The sequence below is a fragment of the Mirounga angustirostris genome, unplaced genomic scaffold (assembly GCF_029215605.1).
Source record: "Mirounga angustirostris isolate CCGP_5_RB_7025 unplaced genomic scaffold, mMirAng1.0.hap1 SCAF_2, whole genome shotgun sequence".
In the NCBI taxonomy this organism is placed as follows: Eukaryota; Metazoa; Chordata; class Mammalia; order Carnivora; family Phocidae; genus Mirounga; species Mirounga angustirostris.
Genome location: NW_026991710.1, coordinates 30,011,151 through 30,035,286, shown reverse-complemented (window position 1 = coordinate 30,035,286; position 24,136 = coordinate 30,011,151). Strand labels below are relative to the sequence as shown.

Below are 24,136 nucleotides of genomic sequence, written 5' to 3'. Positions count from 1 at the left end.
AGATGGACAGCTTGAAAGAGAAAGATTTACTGAAGCTAGGGAGATTATCAAGCACTTAACTATTGAGATTATTATCTAAAATACCTAAACCTAGGTACTACTTAACCTACTAGTAACTTCTCATAGTAAGTCAGTGAATTATCACTCCTAGCCTTAACTGGATGTGGAAATGGATATTAAGTTCTAGATTTTGAAAGAGTTGTATTTTTCAAATTGCACAGTAAATAATCAAAATATAACTTAAAACAATCCTTTCTCCTTGATCCAGGCTGCAGAATGCTTTTGCCCAGGCTTTGACTATTTTCAGCTCAAACCTTTCCATCTGGCAGACACTAATTAAATGCTGATTGCTCACCAGGGACTGTTGTAAGATCTTTATGCATATTTACTCATTTCATCCTCGAAACAGGCACTATTGTCACTACTCCTTACAGATGACCGTGGTGAGGCGCAGAAAAATAAAGGAACTTTTCCAAGGTCATGCAGCTAGCACATGGCAGAGCTGGGATCACTGGTAATCCCCGAGCTCTGTGTCCCAAGTCTAGTCTTCAGGTAAAGTCCTCATTCTCACTAATCTAATCACAGATTATTATTAAATATTATTTTTTATTATTAAATTATTACTAAATTAAATATATTATTAAATTAATAAATTATTAAAACTATATTATTAAATTAATATTATTAATTTATTAATATTATTTTAATTAAATTATATTATCGAATTATATTATATTATTAAATTAATAAAACTATGTTTACTGCTGTGTTTGGTGCATTGTAGCCTTATTAGAAGAAGAATTTACAGTGCTAATTTAAAGGCATGTAATTTTACTAGGCAGGCAGAGGAATACCAGTCAAACCAAGTGCAGCAATACAGTATATGACCAAGTCCAACATTGATTGTTACAAGTGAGTGAATAATAATAGCCAACATTGATTGCACATTTGCAGTTTATGTGAGGTACTATTCCATGTACCTTACAAATTTTACTTGTTGAATCCTAACAAATTCTATCAATATGAGGTATATCATCCTCATTTTACAGATGAGGAAACTGAGCTTCAGGGAAGTTAAATAACTTAGTAAAATACACAGTTAATAGATGGGGAAGGCTGGTTTGGAATTCTAGTACTCTGACTCCAGAGCGCTGTGCTCCTGCCTGGGTGGAAGCACGGACAGAATAGGTAGGGAAGACTCATGGATGTGGTGGTCCCTAGTTGTAAGATTTGAATTGACCTCTAAAGGAAAGTTAAAAAAGTCCCAAGTATGTACAGGAAGTTCAGTTTGAATAAAAGCTGAGAAGCTGGCCCAGACCTTCTAGTCTGTCTCCCTAGCTCCTCGTTGTGGTACACAAAACAAAACAAAACACATCATGTAACATAAAGTTTGCCATTTTCACTATTCGAGGGCATAGTTGGGTAGTTAGTATATTTACATTGTTGTGAACTAGTTCTCCAGAATGTTTTCATCTTGTAGAACTGAAACTCCACACCCATGAAACAACTGCCCTCCTCTGCCAGCCCATTCTACTTTCTATGAATTGTCCTACTTTAGATACCTCACAGAAGTGGAATCCTGCAGCATTTGTCTTTTTGTAACTGCCTCATTTCACTTAGCGTAATGTCCTCAAGGTTTATCCATGTGGTAGAATATTGCTGAACTTCCTTTTTATGGCTGCAGGTATTCAGTTATCTGTGTACACAACATTTTGTTTCTTATCTGTCAGTGAATATTTGGGTTGCTTACACTTCTTCTTTTGCATCACATTTAAAGTTAAACCTTTTAAGACCCTCGTCTAGTACCTTCTGGAACAATACTTCAGTACTTTCTATTCTAGTCAAGCTGCGTTTGTTTTTGCTTTTACCGTCACTATTGACTGTTCTCCTGGGCAGTGACTACTTACTTTGGTTATATTTGATTATTTGATTTTTTAAAAATATTTTATTTATTTATTTGACAGAGAGAGACACAGTGAGAGAGGGAACACAAGCAGGAGGAGTGGGAGAGGGAGAAACAGGCTTCCCGCCGAGCAGGGAGCCTGATGTGGGACTCAATCCCAGGACCCCGGGATCACGACCTGAGCTGAAGGCAGACGCTCAACGACTGAGCCACCCAGGTGCCCCTGATTATTCGATTTTGACTTCATACTTTGGTAGTATATAGTGCTACAGTAGCTGTTTTTCCTGAAATGATAGATGCAAAATAAGTTTTAATCAGCTAAATTTTAAGGTACCATTGCTTTATACAGTAATTTCAAAGATTTTTTTTTGTCGTTTTGTCTCACATATCACCCTGAGTAAAGGTAAATTAATGTAGGCTTCCATTTGTAACCACTTTCATGGACACATATACTCACAAACTGAAAAGGTATGTAACAGTTGAGCTTACAAGACATAGTATATTGAAACAGGATTTCTCCAGTGACTGTAAGTGCTTATACATAGCTGGAGAGTCAAAGGAGAGGAAAAATATCTTCATATTGGTACCATTCTGTTGTTAAATCAGTTACGTGACTATTTGGGGGCATCATGATTAACAGCACAGGTCATGGAGTCTGACCCTTCGAATTCTGGAATCTATCTGCTGTTTATCTGTGTGGCTTTGAGCGTGGGACTTTCCTCCCCAGGCAGCTTTGAGGATTAAATGAGATCCTACACAGATGGTTTGCCAACATCTGCAGATATTGGCTATTATTAGTAGTGTGTACGTCTGAGGGAGAATGAACGAGGATGGCAGTGTTTTCATGGGTGGGGAGGAGTAGTGGTCAAGGTAGAGAACATGGCAGTGAAGGTCAGGGCCTGAGCGTGACCACAGTTACGACAGATTGGGGGAACTGGGCTCCCTGTAAGGGGTTTGGTGGAGGTAGTGTTGCCGCAAGCTTGAGTATGTGAATGGGTGGTAGAAGAGAGGGGTGCTAAACGGCCAATTTTATAGTATTTTTGGCAGCTAAGCACTCAGGCTAGAAAACTAAGTTAGGATTTTTGACTTTTGACCCTTTGCAATCTATTCTATACTATGGGATGGAGTATTGTGACAACAAGCATATTTTCTCTAAACCACTTCCTGTTCTACATGGTTGTGGGGGAACAGTCAAATATCATCTTTATGAATACTTGGAGTTAACGTCTTGGTATTAAATGTGAGTTAGCTTGATGTGCAAAAACCATGATATGTATTTCTTGTTGACTTTATTGTATGTTGAAGCAATGATGGAATTCTGTGAAGACCTGTGGCCTGAACTAACTAGTTCATATGTGTTATCCATATGGAGCTCCCTGGTTTTTTAAGGGATTAGCTATTTCTCCACAGTAAGTTTATTCCCAACTTGAAGTCAGGGACACATCCCTTATCATCTATAGTGTCAGTCATCCTCTGGGGGTAACTGATTAGTTGTAGAGATTTAGAGGAATAAAAATTGTGAGGTTTCTACCTTGGGGATCATTGCAGGGTGTCATAAATCAATTTTCCTATTTACTGATGCCATTCAATCATTATGACCAGCAAAAGCATTTTTTTTTTTTTTTCTCACACATTTCTGGGTTTCCCCTGGGAGATAGTTCCAATCCATTGGGAACCACTGTTCTGGTATACAATAGACTCTCTTTGTTCTTCAAATCAGTTAGAGTTGTATCGACAACCTTGAAAGTTTCATTTTTCGTGTGGCAGCCTAATTTCTTTTTATTTGGTAGATATTTGTAAGGTTCCTTTTGGTTTTGTGATCCTGTGATGGTTAAACCTATTTTGACACATTTGCAGTTTCTAAATATTCTAAGATTATGTTTCTGATTTTAAAAAGGTGTGCTTTAAAAAATGGGTTAAAATTATGACTGAATTCAATTGTATGGTGCTACTTTTTTCCCTTCCATAAGATATGAGAGTTAGGCAAATGGGATTCCAGAAGTTGTCAGCGCCGAATACTTTAATGACTTCATGGTTTTCAAGAAGTGGCTCATGGTTTTCAGTTGTTTCTTTCCTAGCTCAATTAGGGGATGTGACCAAGGTCCACTGGTAGTGGGTGGAGGGATGGGTGGTGGGAGTGGCTCACTGTGGTGGTTTACCTTACTTGAGGCATTGGGAAAGAGAAAGCTGTCCCAACCCATGAGTTTTTAAAAGCCCCACAGGTGGGTTGGAATGCTTCCAGCTGACCTTCTGCTAACCCCCAACTCCTAATTTGAAGATCTCTTTTAGCGGTTAGATGGATTGGAGAAATCTGCATGTGAATCCTGTGTCTGCTCTTGGCAAATTTGGTGACCTAGACAAACAAGCTTTAACATTGTGTGTGTTTTACACTTTCCGTTTTAAATCATCTGAAGGCTGGGAAGAAGTCATTCAGCAAACATTTATTGAGCACCTGCTGTATGCCTGACTGTGTTCAAACATAAAGGCTAGAGCAGTGAACAGTACACAAGATCTCTGCCCTCTTGGAACAGTCTACAGATACTAGGTTGTAACAAAGCCATAAGATAGAGTAAGAGTAAGGAATAGTGAGGCACCAGGCCACTGGCATGCATGAGAGGGAGTAGGGAAGGCCTCTCTGAAGTGGCCACATTTGAACAGAGACCTGCTAAAGTGATGGAGTGAGCCATGGGTGTTATGTTGGGAAAGCAGATTTGAAGGAGATGTGAGGGTGAGAAGTGACCTCATGAGGTGGGAATAAAACTGAGGCCAACTTGGTGGCAGTTGAGTGATGGCGTAGACAGCCAGGGAATATGAAGTTGGAAGGTCCCAAGGAGTGATGTAGTGTGACTTTTGTTGTAAAATGAATCCTTCTGGCTGCTCTGGTGAGACTATACTATGTGTATATGGGGGTGGGGGGCCGGACAGAATCAGGGATATGAGTCAGAAAGCTATTATAGTGGTCTGAGATGGACAAGATGGTGGCCTGGATGAGGCTGTGAGAAGAAGTGGTGAGAAGTAGTTGGTTCAGGATGGAGTTTCAAGGTTGAGCTCAATAAGATAATAAGATAATGTGTTATTAAGTGATATCCAAGCCAGGCATGGAGCAGGGAGTCCTAAATATTACTTCCCTTTTACTTCTTCTTGAAAAGTGGTCAGGATAGGATGGGCAAATGTATAACACATCTGTAATGCCAACTATTTGTATGTTCTCTAAACATGTACCCCATATACATTGTGCACTATGTTTATAAACAATTTGGCATTTATTGGGCAGCTTATATGGGCTGGTCATCGTCTTGGCAGAGTTATTAGTTTATCGTGGGATAATAAAAAATCATTATAATGGCAAGCACTTAACATTTCTGTGTGCAGTTGGTTTTCTAGATACTTCACAATAGCCATATGAAATAGATATTATTATTCTATTTTCCTGATGAGGGGAAACCAAGGCCCGAAAAGGTTAAATACTTGTTCAGGCTCACAAAACTAGCAAGTAGAGGAACTGGGATTTGACTCAGTGTATCCAGCTCCAAAATCTTGGTTTTGTACTGCACCATCCCACTTCTGTAGGTTACTATGGAATGAATGGAATATGATTAAATGCTCTTAAGTAGTAAAGGCTGTACGAATACAGAGAAGAGAGTTTTTTTGTTCAATAGAGACCTTGTAAAGGAAGTGGCATTTGAGTTAGACCTCAAAGAATGGGGAAGATTTTAGCTGTGGGGAGATGATGATAGGGATGGAAATAAATAAATATAATGGTGGAAGTGTATGTCTACTAAGCACTTGACATGTACTAAGCACTGTTTTAACACTTCATCAGGACGGAGGTACCTTTGAGTGTTTCCATTTTATGGGTAAGGAAACAGACACACAGACATATGACTGTGTTTACACTGCTAGGAAGTGGAGAAGGTGGGGTTTGCGCCTGATACCAGACTGAGGGGCAGTTGTGTTAAGAGGGGCATTCCATCCTAGGGGAGGAGAGTGATGAGCTTAGGCTCAGGTGGGATGGTATAAAGTATACTTGGTGAATGTGAGGAACTTAGAACTGGAAAATTTTCTTGCACATCCCCAGTCATCTTTGGGGTGTGTTACAAGTACAAATTTCTGGGCTTATTACCAGCCATTGTTGCTGGTCAGAAGATCCACAGACCAGTGTTATGGAGAACCACTGAGCCAGGGCATAGCATGCGTGCCCCTGTGCCCAGGTGGAGGCCAGAATATAGAGGGCTTTGATATCATTTTAAGGAGTGTACACATGGTAGCCTTTGATAGAATGGGCATGTCCATCTCTTTGCATCTGACGTGCATATGGGGTAGAAGCCTCTGCAGAAAGAACTGGATCTGTGAACACCCTTGAGTGGTCAGACAGTTAAAAAGTCTGGTGATTGGAGGATGGAGCTGACAAAGGCAGAGAAGATGATGGTAGGGCCTGTGGAAGGAAGCCTCTTTCAAATCTTGGAAAGGAATCAAGTTCATGTTCAGCATGTGGAATGATAGTAGAGAGATGGTTTTGGGTATTTGGTGTATCCATCCTTGATTGAGCCACCCAGGAAGTGTATGTGTATACTCCAAGGGAAGGAAAGGGAGTTGTGTATAAAACATCAACGCACACACACCGTAAAACTAACTCTCAACCACTTCTATCCCTTCCATCCTCTACTGTCTCTTAAACATGTCCCAAGCACTTTGCAGAGTTCTAGGATTCCAGTTATACATGTGTATGAAGAAAGGAGGGATCCATTGTATTTTAAGAGGTTGAAAGGAAGCCTTCACGGAGGAGGTAATACCAGCCTGCCTATTCAAAATTTTAAATTGTGCATAGGATTTTCCAAAATGTTCAGATTTGCAGGCAGGTGGAGCATATGCCAGAGGCGTGGGGCTATTAAACAGTTTGTTGCCTCAGGAATGATAATTAACAATAATGAGCTAAAGTGAACAACGAGGCTGGTAGCATGTTTGGCATGGTTGAAATTGAGACTGGAGCTGGTACACAGGAACACCTACCTTGCGGTAAATAATGGGAGGTATGGTATCTGGCACATAATTGCTGTTTACATCAGTAGTAGCTGCTATTATTGTTGTTATTAGACTGAGACCGGACTGTGGTAGGACACGGTAACAAGCTTAGACTTTATCCTGTTGAGGATGCGGAGGGATGTGCTAAATTTGGATTTTCAGTAGCTCACTGATACATGGAGGCCGGGCTGAGGGATTTGTTTAGAAACTGTTATAATCTATAATTTATAACTGTTATAGGCAAGAGATCTAATGAGCATCTGACCATGGCAGGGGCAGTGAAGACAGAGGAGTGTATTAGTCAGTTTGGTTTGCTGCAACAAAATACCACACAATGTTTGGCTTAAAACAAAACAAAACAAAACAAACACATTTTTTTTTTTCTCACATTTCAGGAGATGGGGAAGTCCAAGATCAGGGTGTTAGCCAATTTGGCAATAGTTATTTCCATTTGTGATGTGCAAAAAAAAAAAAAAAAAAAATAATGTATTTATAAAATAATTGTGTAGAGCAAGAGGGGTATATTTGAGCATTAGTTTTGTATATAGTGTTGAGGGTTAGCTTTCTACTTTTTTTGTCCTGACATTTTGCCATTTTGAATGTGACAGAGGGATACCTTGTTGTCGAAGTCATTTCCTGCCCTGCATCTCTTGTTTGTATCTTTATTTCTCTCCTTCTCCAGTGCTGCCTGAGTACAGTTTGTGCTTTCCCTTTTTTCGCATACCTGTGTGTCCGTGTTTGCTGATATTTTTAAGTAGTCGAGGCAGTGGCTTTTGGGTCACAGGCAGAGAAGACATGCAGTGTCTGAGTTGTGCCTTTTGGTTGGAGAGCTATTTTGATTTGTGATTTCCAGAGATAGTGGATCAACACTTATTCAGATCAATTTGCCTAGGTGGGGTGTGTCTCCTTTTGTTATTTCAGCATATGTTATGCATGTTCTGTACTTTTTTCTCCTTATTGAAGCATAATACCCAGAAATGTGCACATATTCTACATTTATGTGACTGAACCCAGTCGTATAAACAGCACCTAGATGAATTGACTTTTTAAAAAATTTAAGGATGTTGTTTGGGAGAAAAATGAACATACGTGAATCTGCTGCTTATAAAGGAAAATGTGATCTTTAAACTTTTTCCTTTTCCTTTCATATTAATTTATTTCCTATTATCTAATGTATTTAAGAATTAACTATTCAAGTAGTCTTATCTTGTATATTAATATTGTACATAAAATGCTATTGCATTTTTTTTTTTTAAGATTTTATTTAAGAGAGAGAGACAGCACAGGAGTATGGTGAGGGGGGGGCAACAGAAGGGGAGGAAGAAGCAGACTCCCCGCTGAGCAGGGAGCAGGGCGTGGGGCTTGAACCCAGGACCGTGAGATCATGACCTGAGCTGAAGGCAGATGCTTAACTGACTGAGCCATCCAGGGGCACCAGATGCTGCTGCATTTTTGAAATGAAAACTCCTGACCTGAGAAAAATGTTTAACTGTGCTTTTTAAGAGAGTCTTTGAAGGAAGTGTATAAAAGGGGAAAGTTGTTCATAGCTAGTTACTGTTAAGAGAAATCTAAAATTTGGAAATCAAAAGACTCTATAGCATGTTCTTTCAATGGCTTGTGTGAGGATGTTGTTTAACAGGCCCACCCTAGGGGTATTTAATTCTCATCTTGTGCTCTACTTCCTATTTACTGTCTAGTTAGAGCCCTGAACAGGGAAGTTATCTGTTAGCATATAGATTTTTGTCTGGTAGATAACCCCGAAGGTTATGGTTTTATTGCCCTGTAGGACGTTAACCAGTTTTTTAAATCTAACCTACCTTAGTCTAACACTTAAAAAGAAAATCTTTTCTGATGGGCTGTCTATACCTGTTCCATAAATGCTCTTGGAACTAACCTTACCATCTTACTGGTTCCCTCATTAATAGGTTGCATACATTATTTGACACATGTTCATTTTATATTTGTGGGAAAGTCCTTTTTTACCTGTTTTGAAAATCATTATTGGATACTACCATGGCATTTCTGTCCTGTACTTCCACACTCTATCTAGGAATTGACTTCCTAGGGCATGCACAGTAATGCCCAAGATTCTAAATTCTGAGTGAGCTGAAGTAATTATCCTCATTTCTGTTGTGTTTCTTCAGAGAAAGTTTATAAGGCAAAACTAGGTTTTACTAACTAAAATGTCCTAATAAATTAATATATATATATATATATATATTTTTTTTTTTTTTTGCAGGCTTAAGCACATAAGATATTCACTGTGAAGAAAATAATATTTTGAGACATTTTTCTGTCGCAAGTGATAGAGGAAAAACCAATACCGCAGTGCACTCCCCTGTGTGTGTATCTCGGTGTACTAATTCTGACACATCAGCTTAGTAATGAAGCCACCATTATGTCCTCAGTCAGTGAAGTGAATGTCGATATCAGAGATTTCCTAATGAGCATTAATTTGGAGCAGTACCTCCTACGCTTCCGCGAGTTTGGTTTGAATACCGTGAAAGACTGCGTAGCGGTAAATGATGGTGTACTACACAAAATTGGAATATCACCTACAGGACACCGGAGGAGGATACTGAAGCAGTTGCAGATAATCTTGTCAAAAATGCAAGATATCCCAGTATATGCAAATATCCATAAAACAAAGAAGGACGATGAGACTTCGGAGGATTGCCACGCTCCATCTTCTGGTCGGAATACCTCCGCAGAACCTTCTGATACGGCTGGTGTGCAGGCACCTAGCCCGACACAGTGGGAGACCGTTACCAAAAATCTTGACCAAAACGATGTTAGTGTAGAAAATAGCCAGGCTTCTAAATCAGATAATAAGCTGTCTCTCCTTAAACACAACTTTCCCATTCCAGAAGAAGAACAACACCTGGATTTGAGTTCTTTCCAACATACTTTATATGGTAATGAAAATATTAAAATAGAATCTTTGATTACAGAGAAAACTACGGATTGCACAGTTGAAGAACAGCAAGCAAAAAGATCTGATTTGATCTCAGAAAATGCGAGTAAGCTTCCTGATGTAGATTCTGAATGCCTTTCTTCCCTTGGCTGTTCAATATCGGAGGCAGATTCTGGAAGTGGAACTGATGGTTTAACAGAAAGATCACCACCATCCCCATTCTTTCAATTTCAGGGAGAAATGGTTGTAAATGATTTATATGTTCCATCATCTCCAATCCTAGCACCTATGAGAAGCCGTAGCAAGTTGGTTTCAAGACCATCTCGGTCTTTTCTGCTAAGACATCGGCCTGTACCAGAGATTCCAGGGTCAACAAAAGGAATTTCAGGGAGGTAAGAATTTTTATGATGAGCTATAAGTATTCGGTTTGGGGGAATTTAGTTACTTTTAATACATATTTTTAGTGTTTGTAAATTTGACTTATATTAAGTTGCCTACTGACCTTTTTTTTCTTCTTTTAAAACTAGAAAATGCCATTTAATTTATATACTCTTTCTCAGGTCCTGTTTCCAACTTATGACTGCCTGGGACTCTAATTTTCTCCCATGTAATTGGGGGAAATTCCCTTCAGTTTTACCTGGCCGTTCCTTCCCATACCTTCCTTCACACTTAGTATTATATTCTTCCACGAGTGCAATTCTCACAGTAGAATTGCTGATTCTGTCTCCCCACTGGATTCTTTGTTCTTTGGCAGGGGCCACTTTTCTAATGTGTGTATTTCTACTGCCCGACACGATGTGTTGGCATGAATTAATAATTCAGGACACATCTAAGGAGCCACCTGCTTGGGTGCTGATCAGTGCGTGAGGTGCAAAGGAGGTAGGGAGGAATAAAGGCCCTTGAGGTGTTGTGTAGGAAACATAAAGACATGGTCGCAGTACAGTGCAAAACCAGGTTCACTGACATCAGAATTCTGAGGAGGGGCCCCCCAGCATGTTGGGTTGGTAGTCCTTTGAGGTAACTGCGGGTCTAAGAGCTGACTTAACAGCAGAGCGAGCTTTCATCCCTTTCTCAGAGTTACACCTAAAATAGTTGTGGTTTTCTCCAGGGTTGTGGTGGGATTTTTTTTTTTTTTTGTCTAAAAGCTAACACTTGTCTCTGCTGGGAGTCCTGAGGTGGTTCGACTGTTAACTGCTATGGTACTAAATGCAATTACGGATTTCCTGCACAGGCTCTTGCCTGGCATTTTTGCAAGATCCTCCTGCCCTGCCTGCATCCACTCTGTCCCTACTGCTGGTGCTTTAGCCCTGTGGTATCTGTGGTAATTACTGTGCATGATCCTGGTTGTGTTTGCAGGAGAAAATGTGGTAGTTCAGTATTTTGCCGAAGAAAATGTGGCAATTTACAGGACTGTTAATTTAAGAACCTCTCATTAGAACATAAGCTCTTTGAGGGCAGAGAGCCCAGTTTGTCTTTGTGCCAATAGCAATGTCTAGTCTTTCCTTGGAAATCAGTAGTAAGAGTGTAATGTATTAAACACCCTCGGTTTCAGTTTGGTTTATAATTTCCCGTGGGTTATCTAAATCCCACAGTGGCTCTGTGACACAGATATTATTAATTCATCCACTTTCTTATGAGTTAACTGAGCCTTGATTCATTTTTCCAGGATCACATGAGTGGTAAACTGGAGTCTCATTCCATTACGTCAGACTCCAGAACCCATTCACTTTCTTAACCCCTCATTTAGTAAATATTATTAAAAATGTGGATTGCATATATGAGAATTAAAGTATTAGTTGCACATGTAGAAGATGACCAATTTTGTATGGCACTTTAGTTTTAAAATGATTTGCTAATTTTAAACAAAAAAGAAGTAACTGAGAAGGGTTTGCTTTGAATACACACGTTAACAGTGTATCTTTGCCAGAACAGAATCCTTTTGGGAGTGGTAACGATAACTTCAGATAAGAAACATTTGGCTTAAGTGTTAAACAAGATGTGCTGTTTTTCATACATTTTTGAGAACCTTTTGGTGTTCATTCAGTTGTAAGTGTAAGTAAGCTGTGTATCATATGAAAGTCTTATTCACATTATTTGTGAGTATGAGTCTTTGAAAATGAGAATTGAAATAATGTTAAAATCATTCATAAATAACTTAGTACTAGTTGCTTCATAACCCTGTCAGATTACCCATTGTAACCTTTCTTCTCTGATTGTGGCAGTAAATGGTACCTATGTATCTGTGGTGCTTGTATCATAAAATGAGAAAGTAAACTAAATTATTTTCAGACTTCACTGTGTTTTTCCTTGTGGTCCTGGCCTGAATTGCAAATAATAATTTTGTAAGATTTTAAAAATGTTATATGACTTTAAAAATAAAACTGTGGAGTATATAACCTGAGATTGTCTGTAATCAGATTCACATCTAAATGATATTTTAGTACATTTCTTGATGTACCAAATAAAAATATTTTTTTGTGTGTGGCCAATGTTGTTAACATAATTCCTTTACTAGTTTAACATTTCATGTATCTGTTAAAAGGTATAGATGTTGGATGTGTTATCCTCCTGTGAGGCCCTTTGTTTCTCTCTCCCTGGACGCGAATTCCTACCCCCTGCCTCTTCCCTCCTTATTTATCTGACACAGTTGACTCCTTCCTGGTCACATGGATTATTTTTGTCCTTGCCTTGAGTTTTCCCTGAATTCCTGCCTGCTCCTAGTCTTGGGAGGTCTGGGCTGGGTGGGAGTATGGACAGTGAACCTTAGAATCTCTTTTTAATCTTGAAGAGCCAGCTCTTCCCTTATCAGCTTCACCTGGAGGTCTCCCATCGAGGCCTCCAAGCCGAAAGGGAGTTCCAGCATCTTGTCCTTTCCCTGGGAGCCATAGGTATGACCTGCGGTCCTTCCTGGAGGATCCTCGTCAGTCCACCAGGTGGGAAGAGCAAGTACCTTTCAGCCACTGAAGAGGTACCTTTCTTACCCTCCTTCCCAGTTTCAAGATTTTCATACATCTTTCATGCAACTATTTTATCCTTGGCATAAGTCATAAAGCCCTCTCTTTTAGGTATTGTGCCTCTCAATGTTTTGAGGGAAGGGAAAATAAGCAGAGATGGGGGAAGGAGGGTGATACGCAGGGCTGCACTGTGATCAGAGGACATCCTTAAAATTTAAGACTGAGGTACTATATTGACTGGGGGCCCTTTAAAAGTTTGAAATCTAAACCTGAAGTGTACAGGCTTCTTTGAACTTTTTATTAAAAATAGCAATCTTAGATATTTTTCTCTAGATATACATAGATATGATATGGACATTAGAAATGGGTAATACTAGGGCGCCTGGGTGGCTCAGTTGGTTGAGCGACTGCCTTCGGCTCGGGTCATGATCCTGGAGTCCCGGGATCGAGTCCCGCATCGGGCTCCCTGCTCGGCGGGGAGTCTGCTTCTCCCTCTGACCCTCCTCCCTCTCATGCTCTCTGTATCTCATTCTCTCTGTCTCAAATAAATAAATAAAATCTTAAAAAAAATGGGTAATACTATATTAGACTTTAATGTTGAAATATATATGAGCAGAAAATGTACAGGAAAGTAATAAGCAATTGTTAGGTACATCGAATAGGAAAAATACAGAAACTCATTCTGTCTTTCTCATGTTCAAGAAAAACTGCATATTTCATGTTATAGCGGAAAAATGCTTAGCAATCCAAAATTCCTTATTTTCTTTTAAAATACCTTCTTATAAATTCTGTGAAAAAATAGGCTGATTATTTCAGTATTTGCAAAATTTTGACTTCATCTAAATAAATCAAAATTTAATTCAAAGTTTGATTTATTCTTAGAGGATGATGATAATTTATGCTCCATACTTTTTATAAGTAAAAAGACATTAGGTTTATACTTTTTTATTTTGCATAATTAAAAAAAGCACCACTTTGAAAAAATCTTTAAGTTTTTGCTTAAATTCCAGTTAACAGATGGTATAATATTAGTTTCAGGTGTAGAATAGAGTGATTCAGCACTTCAGTACCTGGTGCTCATCACAGCAAGTGCTCTCCTTAATACCCATCACCTGTTTAACCCAACACCCCCACCCACCTCCCTTCTGGTTACCATCAGTTTGTTCTCTATAGTTAAGAGTCTGTTTTTTGGTTTGCCTCTCTTTCTCTTTTTATTCCCCTTTGCTTCTTAGTTTTGTTTTTTAAATTCCACATATGAGTGAAATCATATGGTATTTGTCTTTCTCTGACTGACCTGTTTAGCATAATACTTTCTAGTTCTATCCATGTCCTTGCAAATGGCAAGATTTTGTTCTTTTTTATGGTTGAGTAATATTCCATTCCACACACACACACACACACACACAGACCCCACGTCTTTATCCATTCATCAGTCACAGGATACTTGGGCTCTTCCCATAATGTGGCTGTTGTTGATAATGCTGCTATAAACATCGGGGTTTCATGTGTCCCTTTGAATCCGTATTTTTATATCCTTTGGGTAAATACCTAGTAGTGCAATTGCTGGGTTGTAGGGTAGCTCTATTTTTAACTTTCTGAGGAACCTCCATACTGTTTTCCAGAGTGGCTGCACCAGTTTGCATTCCCACCAACAGTGCAAAGGTTCCCCTTTCTCCACATCCTTGCCATCACTTTTTTGTTCCTGTGTTGCCGATTTTAGCCATTCTGACAGATGTGAGGTGACATCTTATTGTAGTTTTGATTTATATTTCCCTGATGAGTGATGTTGGCCATCTTTTCATGTGTCTGTTGGCCATCTGGATATCTTCCTTGAAAAAATGTCTATTCGTGACTTCTGCCAATGAAAAAATATATTTTGAGCTGCAACTTTTGCTAGTTGATTAAAAAAAAAAAACAGTTTGAGAATAATGATGTAGATTTTTTGTGTTGCAATCCTTCTGTAATTATCATTATTCTTATCCTAAGGACATTTTTTTGGAACTTCTTGGGTTGAGAATTATCTGTGCGTTGTAAATTTCACATTCTTCGTCTGTGCTGTAGTTAATACTCTCTCATGTTTTCTGAAGTCAGATTTCTGTGTTTTAGTTAGAAATTATATAACCTCAAGGCAGTTTAAACTGATGCCTCATGATTGTGGTTTTCTTCTGAATTCAGTTCTGTAATGACCTGTAGTTAGTCTGTTATGAATTGCAAGAATTGCATTTTTTAAAAACATTCTGTGAAATGATGGTCCATTTATGGTGTGTAATTATTTTTTGGTGTGGCTGCCTTCTCTAAGTAACAGGTAAGTATAGATCCTAAAGGGAGATCTTTAACATTAATTAACCTTTATAGCACTGCTTTTCTTGGTAATTTTAGTGATTAAAACATTTATGAAAAAATAACATCTGTAGGCATGCTGAAGATCTACTTTCATAATCAGAGTTATTTTTTTTGCAACTTGGTGTTTTACTTAATATAATTTTTGAGATTTGTCCACATTGAGGCACATATTTTATGCAATAACTGCTGTATAATATTTTACAAAAAACAAACCCACAGTTTATTCCCTTACTTGGTTGTTGACATGTTTTCTCTATCACAAATGAAAAATGTGAATACTTTTAAGGACTTAAATGTGAATAATGTGCACGTAAAGTTTACTGGGAGGACCAACCATTTTTTTTCTCTAAGAAAAATAATAAGTGGTTCATTCTTGCTGAGTGTTTATATTGTGAAGGGCACACTTTAAATACTTTAAAAGCATTTTCTCATGAATCCTCATAATATTCCTAGGAAGCAGGCCCTGTTTTTATTCCCCTTCAATAAATGAGGAAACCAGACTCAGGACTGTTAGGTAACTTGACCAAAGTCACAAAAGCATAATTAAAAGAGAAGGTGGTAACTACTGCCTTTCTGTATGGGTTTTTAATTTTTGTAAATCAACCATGCTTTATTTTTCAAATTTAAAAGCAATCTACAGTTTTTAGGATAAATGGTGGGAAATCAATAGGGCAGAAAGAGACATAAATGAGGAAAGAGTGTTGGCTTTGCCTCTTACTAACTGTGGATGTGGGCTGGGAGAGCCTCCTTTCTTTATTGGTGGGATTAAGACACGAGGTCCTATGTCATAGGGCTGCTATGAGGATGAAAGATGAGATGCAGATATATAAATTCCTAACAATGCTTTGGGCATAATAGGTTTTATAATATAAAATAGCTTGTGATAATTTATTCATAGATAAATGAGAATATAAATTACCGATCACTGATTTTCGAAACAACTTTTTTTCTATATTGAGCTAATCTTTCCTCAACAGTCGATGAAATGAAGTTGGTTGATTCGGTAATTGCTTGCAGGTGGATATTTAGTATAAGAATCAAGTAAAATCACAAACATTCTTCTTCACATTTCATATGGCTAATAGTAAAACCAGCAAAATATGCTTTAAAACACCACTAATAGATATACTTGAAATTATTCTAATTCCTTTTTAAAATGTTTTCAGTATATGTAAAATATGTTAACTTTTCATTAATTTTATTTAATTTATTTATTAAATATATTAATCTTCTTTTTTGGTTTTTGTAGTCTATTCAAGACACATTTGTGTACTCAAAGGTTGCAAAGATTTTCTTGTGTATTTACAGAAGTTTTAGAGCTTTAGCATTGACCTGTAAGTCTAAACTCCATTTCAAGTTAACTTTTGTATATGGTACGAAGTAATGGTTGGTATTCACTTCTTTCTTCCATTGAGAGAACCAGTTGTTCCTGCAACATTTGCTGAAAAGAACATCCTTTCCCCATTGAATTGCCTTGACATCCTGTTCAAAAACTGATAGACCTTAGATGTGTGGGATTTATGTGGTATTTTTATTCTGCTCCATTAATTTATGTGCTTATCCTTTCATCAATAACACTGATTTGATTGCTATAGGTTTAGAATAAATATTTAAACTGTATAAATCTTCCAGTTCTTTTAAATATTTATTGGACCATTCCAGGTTATTTATATGTGCATGTAAATTTTAGAGTCACCTTGTCAATTTCTATATAAAAGCTCCCTGGAATTCTGAGATTATGTTGACTGTGTATGTCAATATTTGGCGAATTGGTATCTTAACAATATTGTCTTCTAGTCCATTAACATGGTATATCTATTTATTTGGTCTTTAATTTTTCAGCGTTATATGGCTTTAAGTGTGCAGATCATGTTTTGATCTATTTACCCCTTAGTATTTCAGGTTATGGGTATTATTATAAAAGTTGTATTTCAGACTATTTTTCCAGTTGCTCAATGCTAGTCATTTAGAAATACTATTGAATTTGTTAACATTTCCCCCTTATTGTGGGACCTTGCTAGACTTACTTGTTAATTTAGGAATCTTTTTGGTAGGTTCCGTAGGATTTTCTACTTAATATACCTTCTGCTTATAAGAGATCTTGCTTTCCAATGTGCATGCTTTTTCTTTCTTTCACTTACATTGCACTGGTGGAGACCTCTGAAATAATGTGAATGTAAGTGGGGAGAGCACACCTCCTTGTCTTTCTCTTAATCTTAAGAAAAACCATTCAGCCTGTAACGTGAATTATGGCGTAGGTTTTCCATAAATGCCCTTTATTAGGTTGAGGAATTTTCCTTCTATTCGTAGTTTACTGAGAGTCTTTGTCCTAAATGGATGTTGAATTTTGTCTATTGGTTTTTCTGGGTCTATTGTTATGAGAATGTGATTTTTTTCTCTTTTATTTTCTTAATTTGGTGAATTACATTGATTTTTCCCGCATTAAACCAACTTTGCTCTCCTGGGCTAAATCTCATCTATTCTTTGTATAGGTTGTTAGATTTGATTTGCTAATATTTTGTTAATGAGTTTTGCATCTGAGTTCATGAGGGATATTTCTCTAACAGTTATCAGTTTTGTTTTTGACTGGCTTTGTTATCTGTAGTACTGACCTTATGGAATGAATTGGGACATAGTCTGTCCTTCCCTATTTTCTGAAAAAGTTCACATAGAATTGCTATCATTTCTTCCTGAAATGTTTGGTGGAATTCACCAGTGAAATGTCTCGGCCTAGAGTTTTTTGTCAGTAGGTGACTAGTTACTAAATTTAGTTTCTCTAATAGATACAGGGATATTAAGATTTTTTTTATTTCTTTATTATATTTGATAATTTATGTCTCAGATAATTTTTCCATTTCATCTAAGTTGTTGAATTTATTGGCATAAAGTTTTTTTCTTAATAATCTGTAAGTATCCCTTTAATGTTTGTAGCATTTGTAGTGATATCCTCTTTCATTCCTGATACTGGTAGTTTCTGTCTTGCTTTCATTTTCCATCCCTGAGGTTTATCAGTTTTATCAATCTTTTTGAAAAGCCAGCTCTAGTTACAATGATTTTAAAATTTTGTCTATATTTTATTTTGTTGGTTTCTATTCTTTTTTTATATCCTTGCTTGTAGTTGCTTGGGCAGATACATATTTAAGAGACATTAAGGACACTCACCTGATACTTACATTTAGATGGATTTAAAAATAGAACTTTTTCATATAGTAGTGGATATTCATTGCAGCTGTTTCTACAGTGTTTTCTTTCTCTGTCATTATTATGTTGTATTCTAATTAATTTACCTGAAATCTTTCTCTCCCAAGGGAGGAAATTTTTTGAGAAAAGGTCTTGTGTATTTTCATACTATGCTCATAGAGCCCACAAATTTTTGACTCATTGTAAAGCTAATGACAAAAAAACCACATAAATACTGAAATCTAGTTAGAAAATTTGTTTCTCACAAGGGTATGGCTTAGCAGTTTTGAAATTACAATGTGCATACTAGCATTGGGTAACTATATTCATTTACTTTTGTGAATTATGAAAGTGAGCGCAAATGCTTGTAAAATCCTGTGAAGTCTCTTTGAAGATACTTAGAAAAACATTTATGGAATTTAGCCATTCTTTTTAATTAAAATAAAATTTATTTTTGAATAGTAGTTTTTTCTACCCAGTAGAATGTGTGTCTCTATAATTAATCCTTTACTCAAGACAGTAATTTACTTATTTTTGCTTATCTGTTTTAATTTATCTATTTCCCCTCTTTGCTTTAAGCTATTTCCGTGAGAGAAGAAATGTTGCTACCTCAACTGGAAAGTCTGTGACACAGGAAAGTGAGTCTCTGCATTTTAAAGTCTTTGTAAATTAGCACTCATTTGACAGTCCTAAATGTGTCAAAATTGTGATAAAGCAGCCCACCTGTGGAACAGGGAATAATGTCTGCTAGGGTTCATAATACCTCAGATGTTTTTAAAGACGAGTGAATAAAAGACAGTAATATGTACTCAGACTCCTGAAAACCTGCACATACTAATGTAAAAAGATTTTTTTTGCACCATTAGCCACAGTTGAAGGCATTTAACTAAATTAAGTGGTTTCTGACAGTCTGAGCTACAGGACATAGATTTATGGAAAGTAATTTTGCTATGGTAACTGGAAAGGGCTGACGTTACTTTGGTAAATTCATCATTGACAGGCTTTTCTTTCTTTTTGAAAGTTCTGCTTATTTAAGTTCAGGAACATTCTTCTTAACATAAGATGGCAAACACTTGGTTACTGATCCTTTAAAAAATTTTTGCCATAACTAAATGCAAGTGTTGAGAATTCTTTCTTGTAGATCTGTGTAATTCAAGGACAGTGGAAATTCTCTTGAAATAACTTATTTACAGGTGTGTTAGTGGCTGTTGTGTTAGATTATATTAAGTGGATCCTGGTATTTTGAGTGATACAATATCTAGGTCTTATGTTAGTGAAGTTTTAATAATTCAGTTATTGAAAATTATAGATCTAATACTAATTTTCTGCCATTAATACTATTCTCTTGTTTAGGAATTAATGTTATACATGGCATCATGACTATTTGCATCATATGTGGGAAATGGGCTTAGTCATGTTAATATGGATCTTAGAGGTTAGCAAGGACATACATGACACATCACACTTTAGGAAACAGTGAGTAGTAGTGTGTCTTGGTCGTGAAGTGAGAGGCATACACAGCGAGTTCTACGTCAAGAAGACCATGGGAAGAGTTGATTTGGGGGTGAAAATTATAAGCATAATTTTGGACTCTCAGAGAATAAAGCTTAAGTTGTGATATTGCTATAAAATAATTAAACACTTTTTAAAAAGTAATATTTCACATTATTCACATCTTTTCATTCTCATCCTATCATTTCCCCAGAAGATTCAAATGAGGAAAATTCATCTTCCATTTTTCCTTATGGAGAGACCATTCTCTTCCAGAGACTAGAAAATTCCAAGGTTAGTTCCATACATTTTCATTTTTTTTCCATATTCAAGTCTTTGCTCTTCTGTCTATATAGCCTCTTCATTTTCATTTAAAGTGTTTGAAGAATGAGTTATATTGAAGAAAGACATTTCCAGTCAGTAAAATTCTGTTCAGTAAAATCATGGTAAACGTGTATCTTTAAATATATTTCACAAAAACATGTTCAATTTCAGGAATGCAAGAGGGGTTTTCAGAATTTTCCAATTTTCAGAATTTTCCAAAAGATAAGTTACTTTAAAGACAAACCCTCAGAGAAAGCAAAAGCAAACAAACAAAAATCCCCTCGATTTTGCTTTGCCTTATACCCAAATATCTAATTCTAATTGTACATCTTAATTATTCAGTTTATCACCTAGCTTTTCTTCTTGTGCTCTTTTTTTGTATTTTATTTCTTGATCACAATAAAAGAGAAATTGGAAGACAAAAAGTGACAAAGTAAAAGTAAATTTTGTTCTTGGTTGGCATCTTCTGTTTTTCATGGTTGAAGTGATGAATTAGTAATGATTTAGGTATAATACTGAAAAAGGCATCAAATATCGCCTCCCTAATTAAGTTGCTTTTACTGAAAATTGATCTAAGCAGTTAGACATTTGTGTAAGAAACTAAACTCAGATGTTGTGGATATTTGTAGAATATTGCTATCCTAAAAAAAGTGTATATATATCCTTATATATATATATATTTTTTTTTAATAGAAGAGGTCTATAAAGAATGAATTTTGGACCCATGAAGAAACACTCAAAGGGGAAGCAACTACTGAAAGAAACTCTTTTCTCATCACATCAAGGTATGAGGTCATGATTGATGATGATTAATTCTTTTGAATAAAATGTTATTACAGTGTTGACTTCTTGCTCATACTGTATTTCTAAGAAAATAGTTTACACTGGTAAGTTCAAATCTTTCCAGATGTTTTAGTAATGGCATTTATTTTAATAAGTGAATTTAGAATCTGTAAATCGGGTACATAGTGATATTCTGCAGCAGTTATGTTTGTTTTCCTATTTAAAACCATTCTTTCTCTCCCGAAGTGGCAGATATGTGGTGCCCTCAACTGCACATTAAAGATAAGAAGTTAGGTTAGTATGAAGGAGAAAGAGGCAGTGCAAAAGATATTCCTGAGGTGCAGCATTTTTATAAATGTAATATATCCTTTTTATTGGAAGTTCAGCATTGACAAGTGGCTTGACAGTTATCCAGTTATTTAGATCACACATGCATTTAAATAGTTTGTGAGGCACCAACTTAAATTTTAGTTTTCTCAGCTTTATTAGGACTTGGTGTACTGCATCGTTACCTAATGTTCATTTTATTTTTGATTTTTATCCTTCCCTTTCCAAGGCTGACACTGTTGTGTTTGTTTTGTTTTGTTTTGTTTTTGGGAAAAGAGAGGGGGGTGTAGAGGGAGAGGGAAGGAAAAAATCTTAGGCAGTCTCCACGCCCAGCACAGAGCCTCATGTGGGGGTTCAATCTCACAACCCTGAGATCATGACCTGAGCTGAAATCAAGAGTTGGACGCTTAACCAACTGAGCCACCCAGGTGCCCAGTTGTGGGTTTTCTTAAGTCGAAATTAAATAATTGAGGACCTTCAGTTAGCATTTGATGTGAATGTGTTCTAATGCAAAATGTGGAAGGGGCCAGGTGAAATGGTTCTTTTAAGGAAGTAATAGTTTTTAGAACACTATATCCAGAAGGATGTAATTTGAGCCCTATGCTTATCTATTTCATTGATTAGCAAAAACTTCTTTGCAATGAGTTTTATTATACATAAATGACTGAGTGAATCTATTTTGTCCTTCCTTAAGTCTATAGCAATATGCTTAGCTATTAGGAATGTCTTCCGGTGAATATTATAGATTACACAGCTTTTACCTTCTGATCGTACCCTGACTCTCATTTTCTGGCCAATAGTGTGGTGTAGTTTTTCCTCATTAGTGTTGCAAAATAGTACAAAAGCTTTCATCAGTTGGATATACTCCCTGTTTTCTTACATTATGATGGAACATAGGATTCTTGGAATTGAATAGTAGAGAGCCAGAGAAGGGCAACAAGTTTGGAAGTAAGATCTCCAAATAGATGAGGTAGCGTTTCACAATGTTGCCCCGGGACTAGAGGTTGGGCCGGCTACATAATGGTGTTGGTGAAGATATGAAATCGTGATGCAGAGAATATGGTCAGTCTCCACCCTTACTACCAGTCTGCACCCAATCCCCTAGAATAAACAGTTCAGATTAATGACACATAAGGAAAATGATATTACTTCTAGCAGTGTTCAAATATGTCTTAGTGTAATAAAAGATTTCTATTTAAATTTTCTGGAAGAATTTTAAAAATTAACAGATGGATTAATTGAACTCTTAGGAGTTTTCTGACCTTTAATTTCTGTGATTTCGGGGAATGTGGGTGGCTCATTCAGTTATGCGTCAGTCTCTTGGTTTTGGAGTAGGTCATGATCTCAGGGTCTCATGATTAGGGTCCTGGGATTGAGTCCCACCTGGAGCTCCATGCTCAGTGGACAGTCTGCTTCTCTCTCTTTCTCCTTCTCTCTCTCCCCCTCCCCCTGCTCACATGCCTGCATGCATGCACACACATGTGTGTGCGCTCTTTCTTTCTAAAAATAAAGAAATCTTAAAAAAAAATTTCTTTGATTTGTATTTTAAATAAATTTACAAAGTAACCAGTGGCTTAAATGACATATGGCACTTTGAAATGTTAACACCATTTATTTCCATTTAGCCTATACGATAACAGGAAGGAGAATATAAGTGACAACAAAGTGGAAGATATTTGGATACCTCGAGAGGACAAAAATAATCTTCCAATAGACTCTGCTTCAGAATCAGAATATTCAACAGTAGAAGAATGCTTTCAGAGCTTAAGGAGAAAAAACTCAAAGGCACCTAAATCTAGGACTCAGAAAGCATTGACTATGGACCCCGTCAATAGGCACAGTTATCCATTAAGCTCAACAAGTGGAAATGCTGAGTCCTCGATCGTTTCCTCAAATGCAATATCTCCCTATGCCTGTTTTTATGGATCCTCTGCAAGGAAGGTTAAATCGGGATGGCTAGACAAACTGTCTCCTCAAGGGTATGTAGTTATTCATTTTTTCCCCCTAAGTAGCATATTTTTAGTAGTTCGAGTTTACCCATTTCTAAACTTGCTGGGTTGCTGCTACTTCTCACCCCTCCCCCACCTCCACGCGCACAGATACAGTTTTTAGGGACTTTCAGTGAACTTTTGCAAATGCTGTTCTTTAGACATAAGGAGGAACATGTGCAATGTGCAGTGTAGTATGTGGAATGCTGGGATAAGGTTCTGAATAGCAAATTGAAAGTGAAAGTTGCAATTTCACATCTAGATCCTTAATGTCAGTTTCTAACTTTACATTAAAGTGCACTGTGTCTCAATTTGTAGCAAAGAAAAACAACACAGATTGAGTTGGTATTACTAGGCCCACGTTGTTTGGCTTTTGCTCATATTATAACAGTGTTCTGTTTGGGAATACAAGTCTTAATTGTAGGTAGGGAAAGTACCTCATTGTTAGATTTCGGGCTTCACTGTTATTGATATATTGTTTTGATTTTTGTATGTTGCACAGAAGGTCAGAGTCCCTTGAATATTATACTTTTAAAACAGATTTATCATTTCAGATGTTTACAAAGAAACTTCTGTCCTTTAAGGGTCTTATAGTACTGAGAAATATTTGGAGGAAGGATTGTGTTTAGTTAGAATTGTTTTCCAGCATGCCGATTTTTGAATGTCTTTTTGAAATATTTACTTGAAGTATTCCTCATGAATTATTAAGTTATTTTGGGATTAAATCTCTTGTGTTTATGTAGTTAATGTGGTGAATCCCTGCAATGTGCTGGTTTTCTTTGTTCCCCCTAAAATGTGTATCATTTCTAGAAAGCCTTGGTTGGACCTAAAATAAATTTTATTAGCAGAAAATTACCTGAAGAAGCATTAGTTGACTAGTGGGGAGCAGACATTATGTTTCTGAAGA

At 36.9% G+C, this 24,136-nt stretch overlaps 1 protein-coding gene across 1 annotated transcript in view; it reads left to right on the top strand.

Annotated features, from left to right (window-relative positions):
- Positions 1 to 1,931: 1,931 nt before the first annotated feature.
- Positions 1,932 to 24,136, top strand: part of ARAP2 (ArfGAP with RhoGAP domain, ankyrin repeat and PH domain 2) — a 217,157-nt gene continuing 194,952 nt past the window's right edge. Inside the window, exons 1-6 of the mRNA XM_064584359.1 lie at positions 1,932 to 2,120; positions 9,165 to 10,231; positions 18,896 to 18,954; positions 20,022 to 20,101; positions 20,825 to 20,916; positions 22,867 to 23,220. Coding sequence (XP_064440429.1) covers positions 9,324 to 10,231; positions 18,896 to 18,954; positions 20,022 to 20,101; positions 20,825 to 20,916; positions 22,867 to 23,220 — 1,493 coding nt within the window. The 5' untranslated portion in view covers positions 1,932 to 2,120; positions 9,165 to 9,323. The remainder of the gene's footprint in view (positions 2,121 to 9,164; positions 10,232 to 18,895; positions 18,955 to 20,021; positions 20,102 to 20,824; positions 20,917 to 22,866; positions 23,221 to 24,136) is intronic.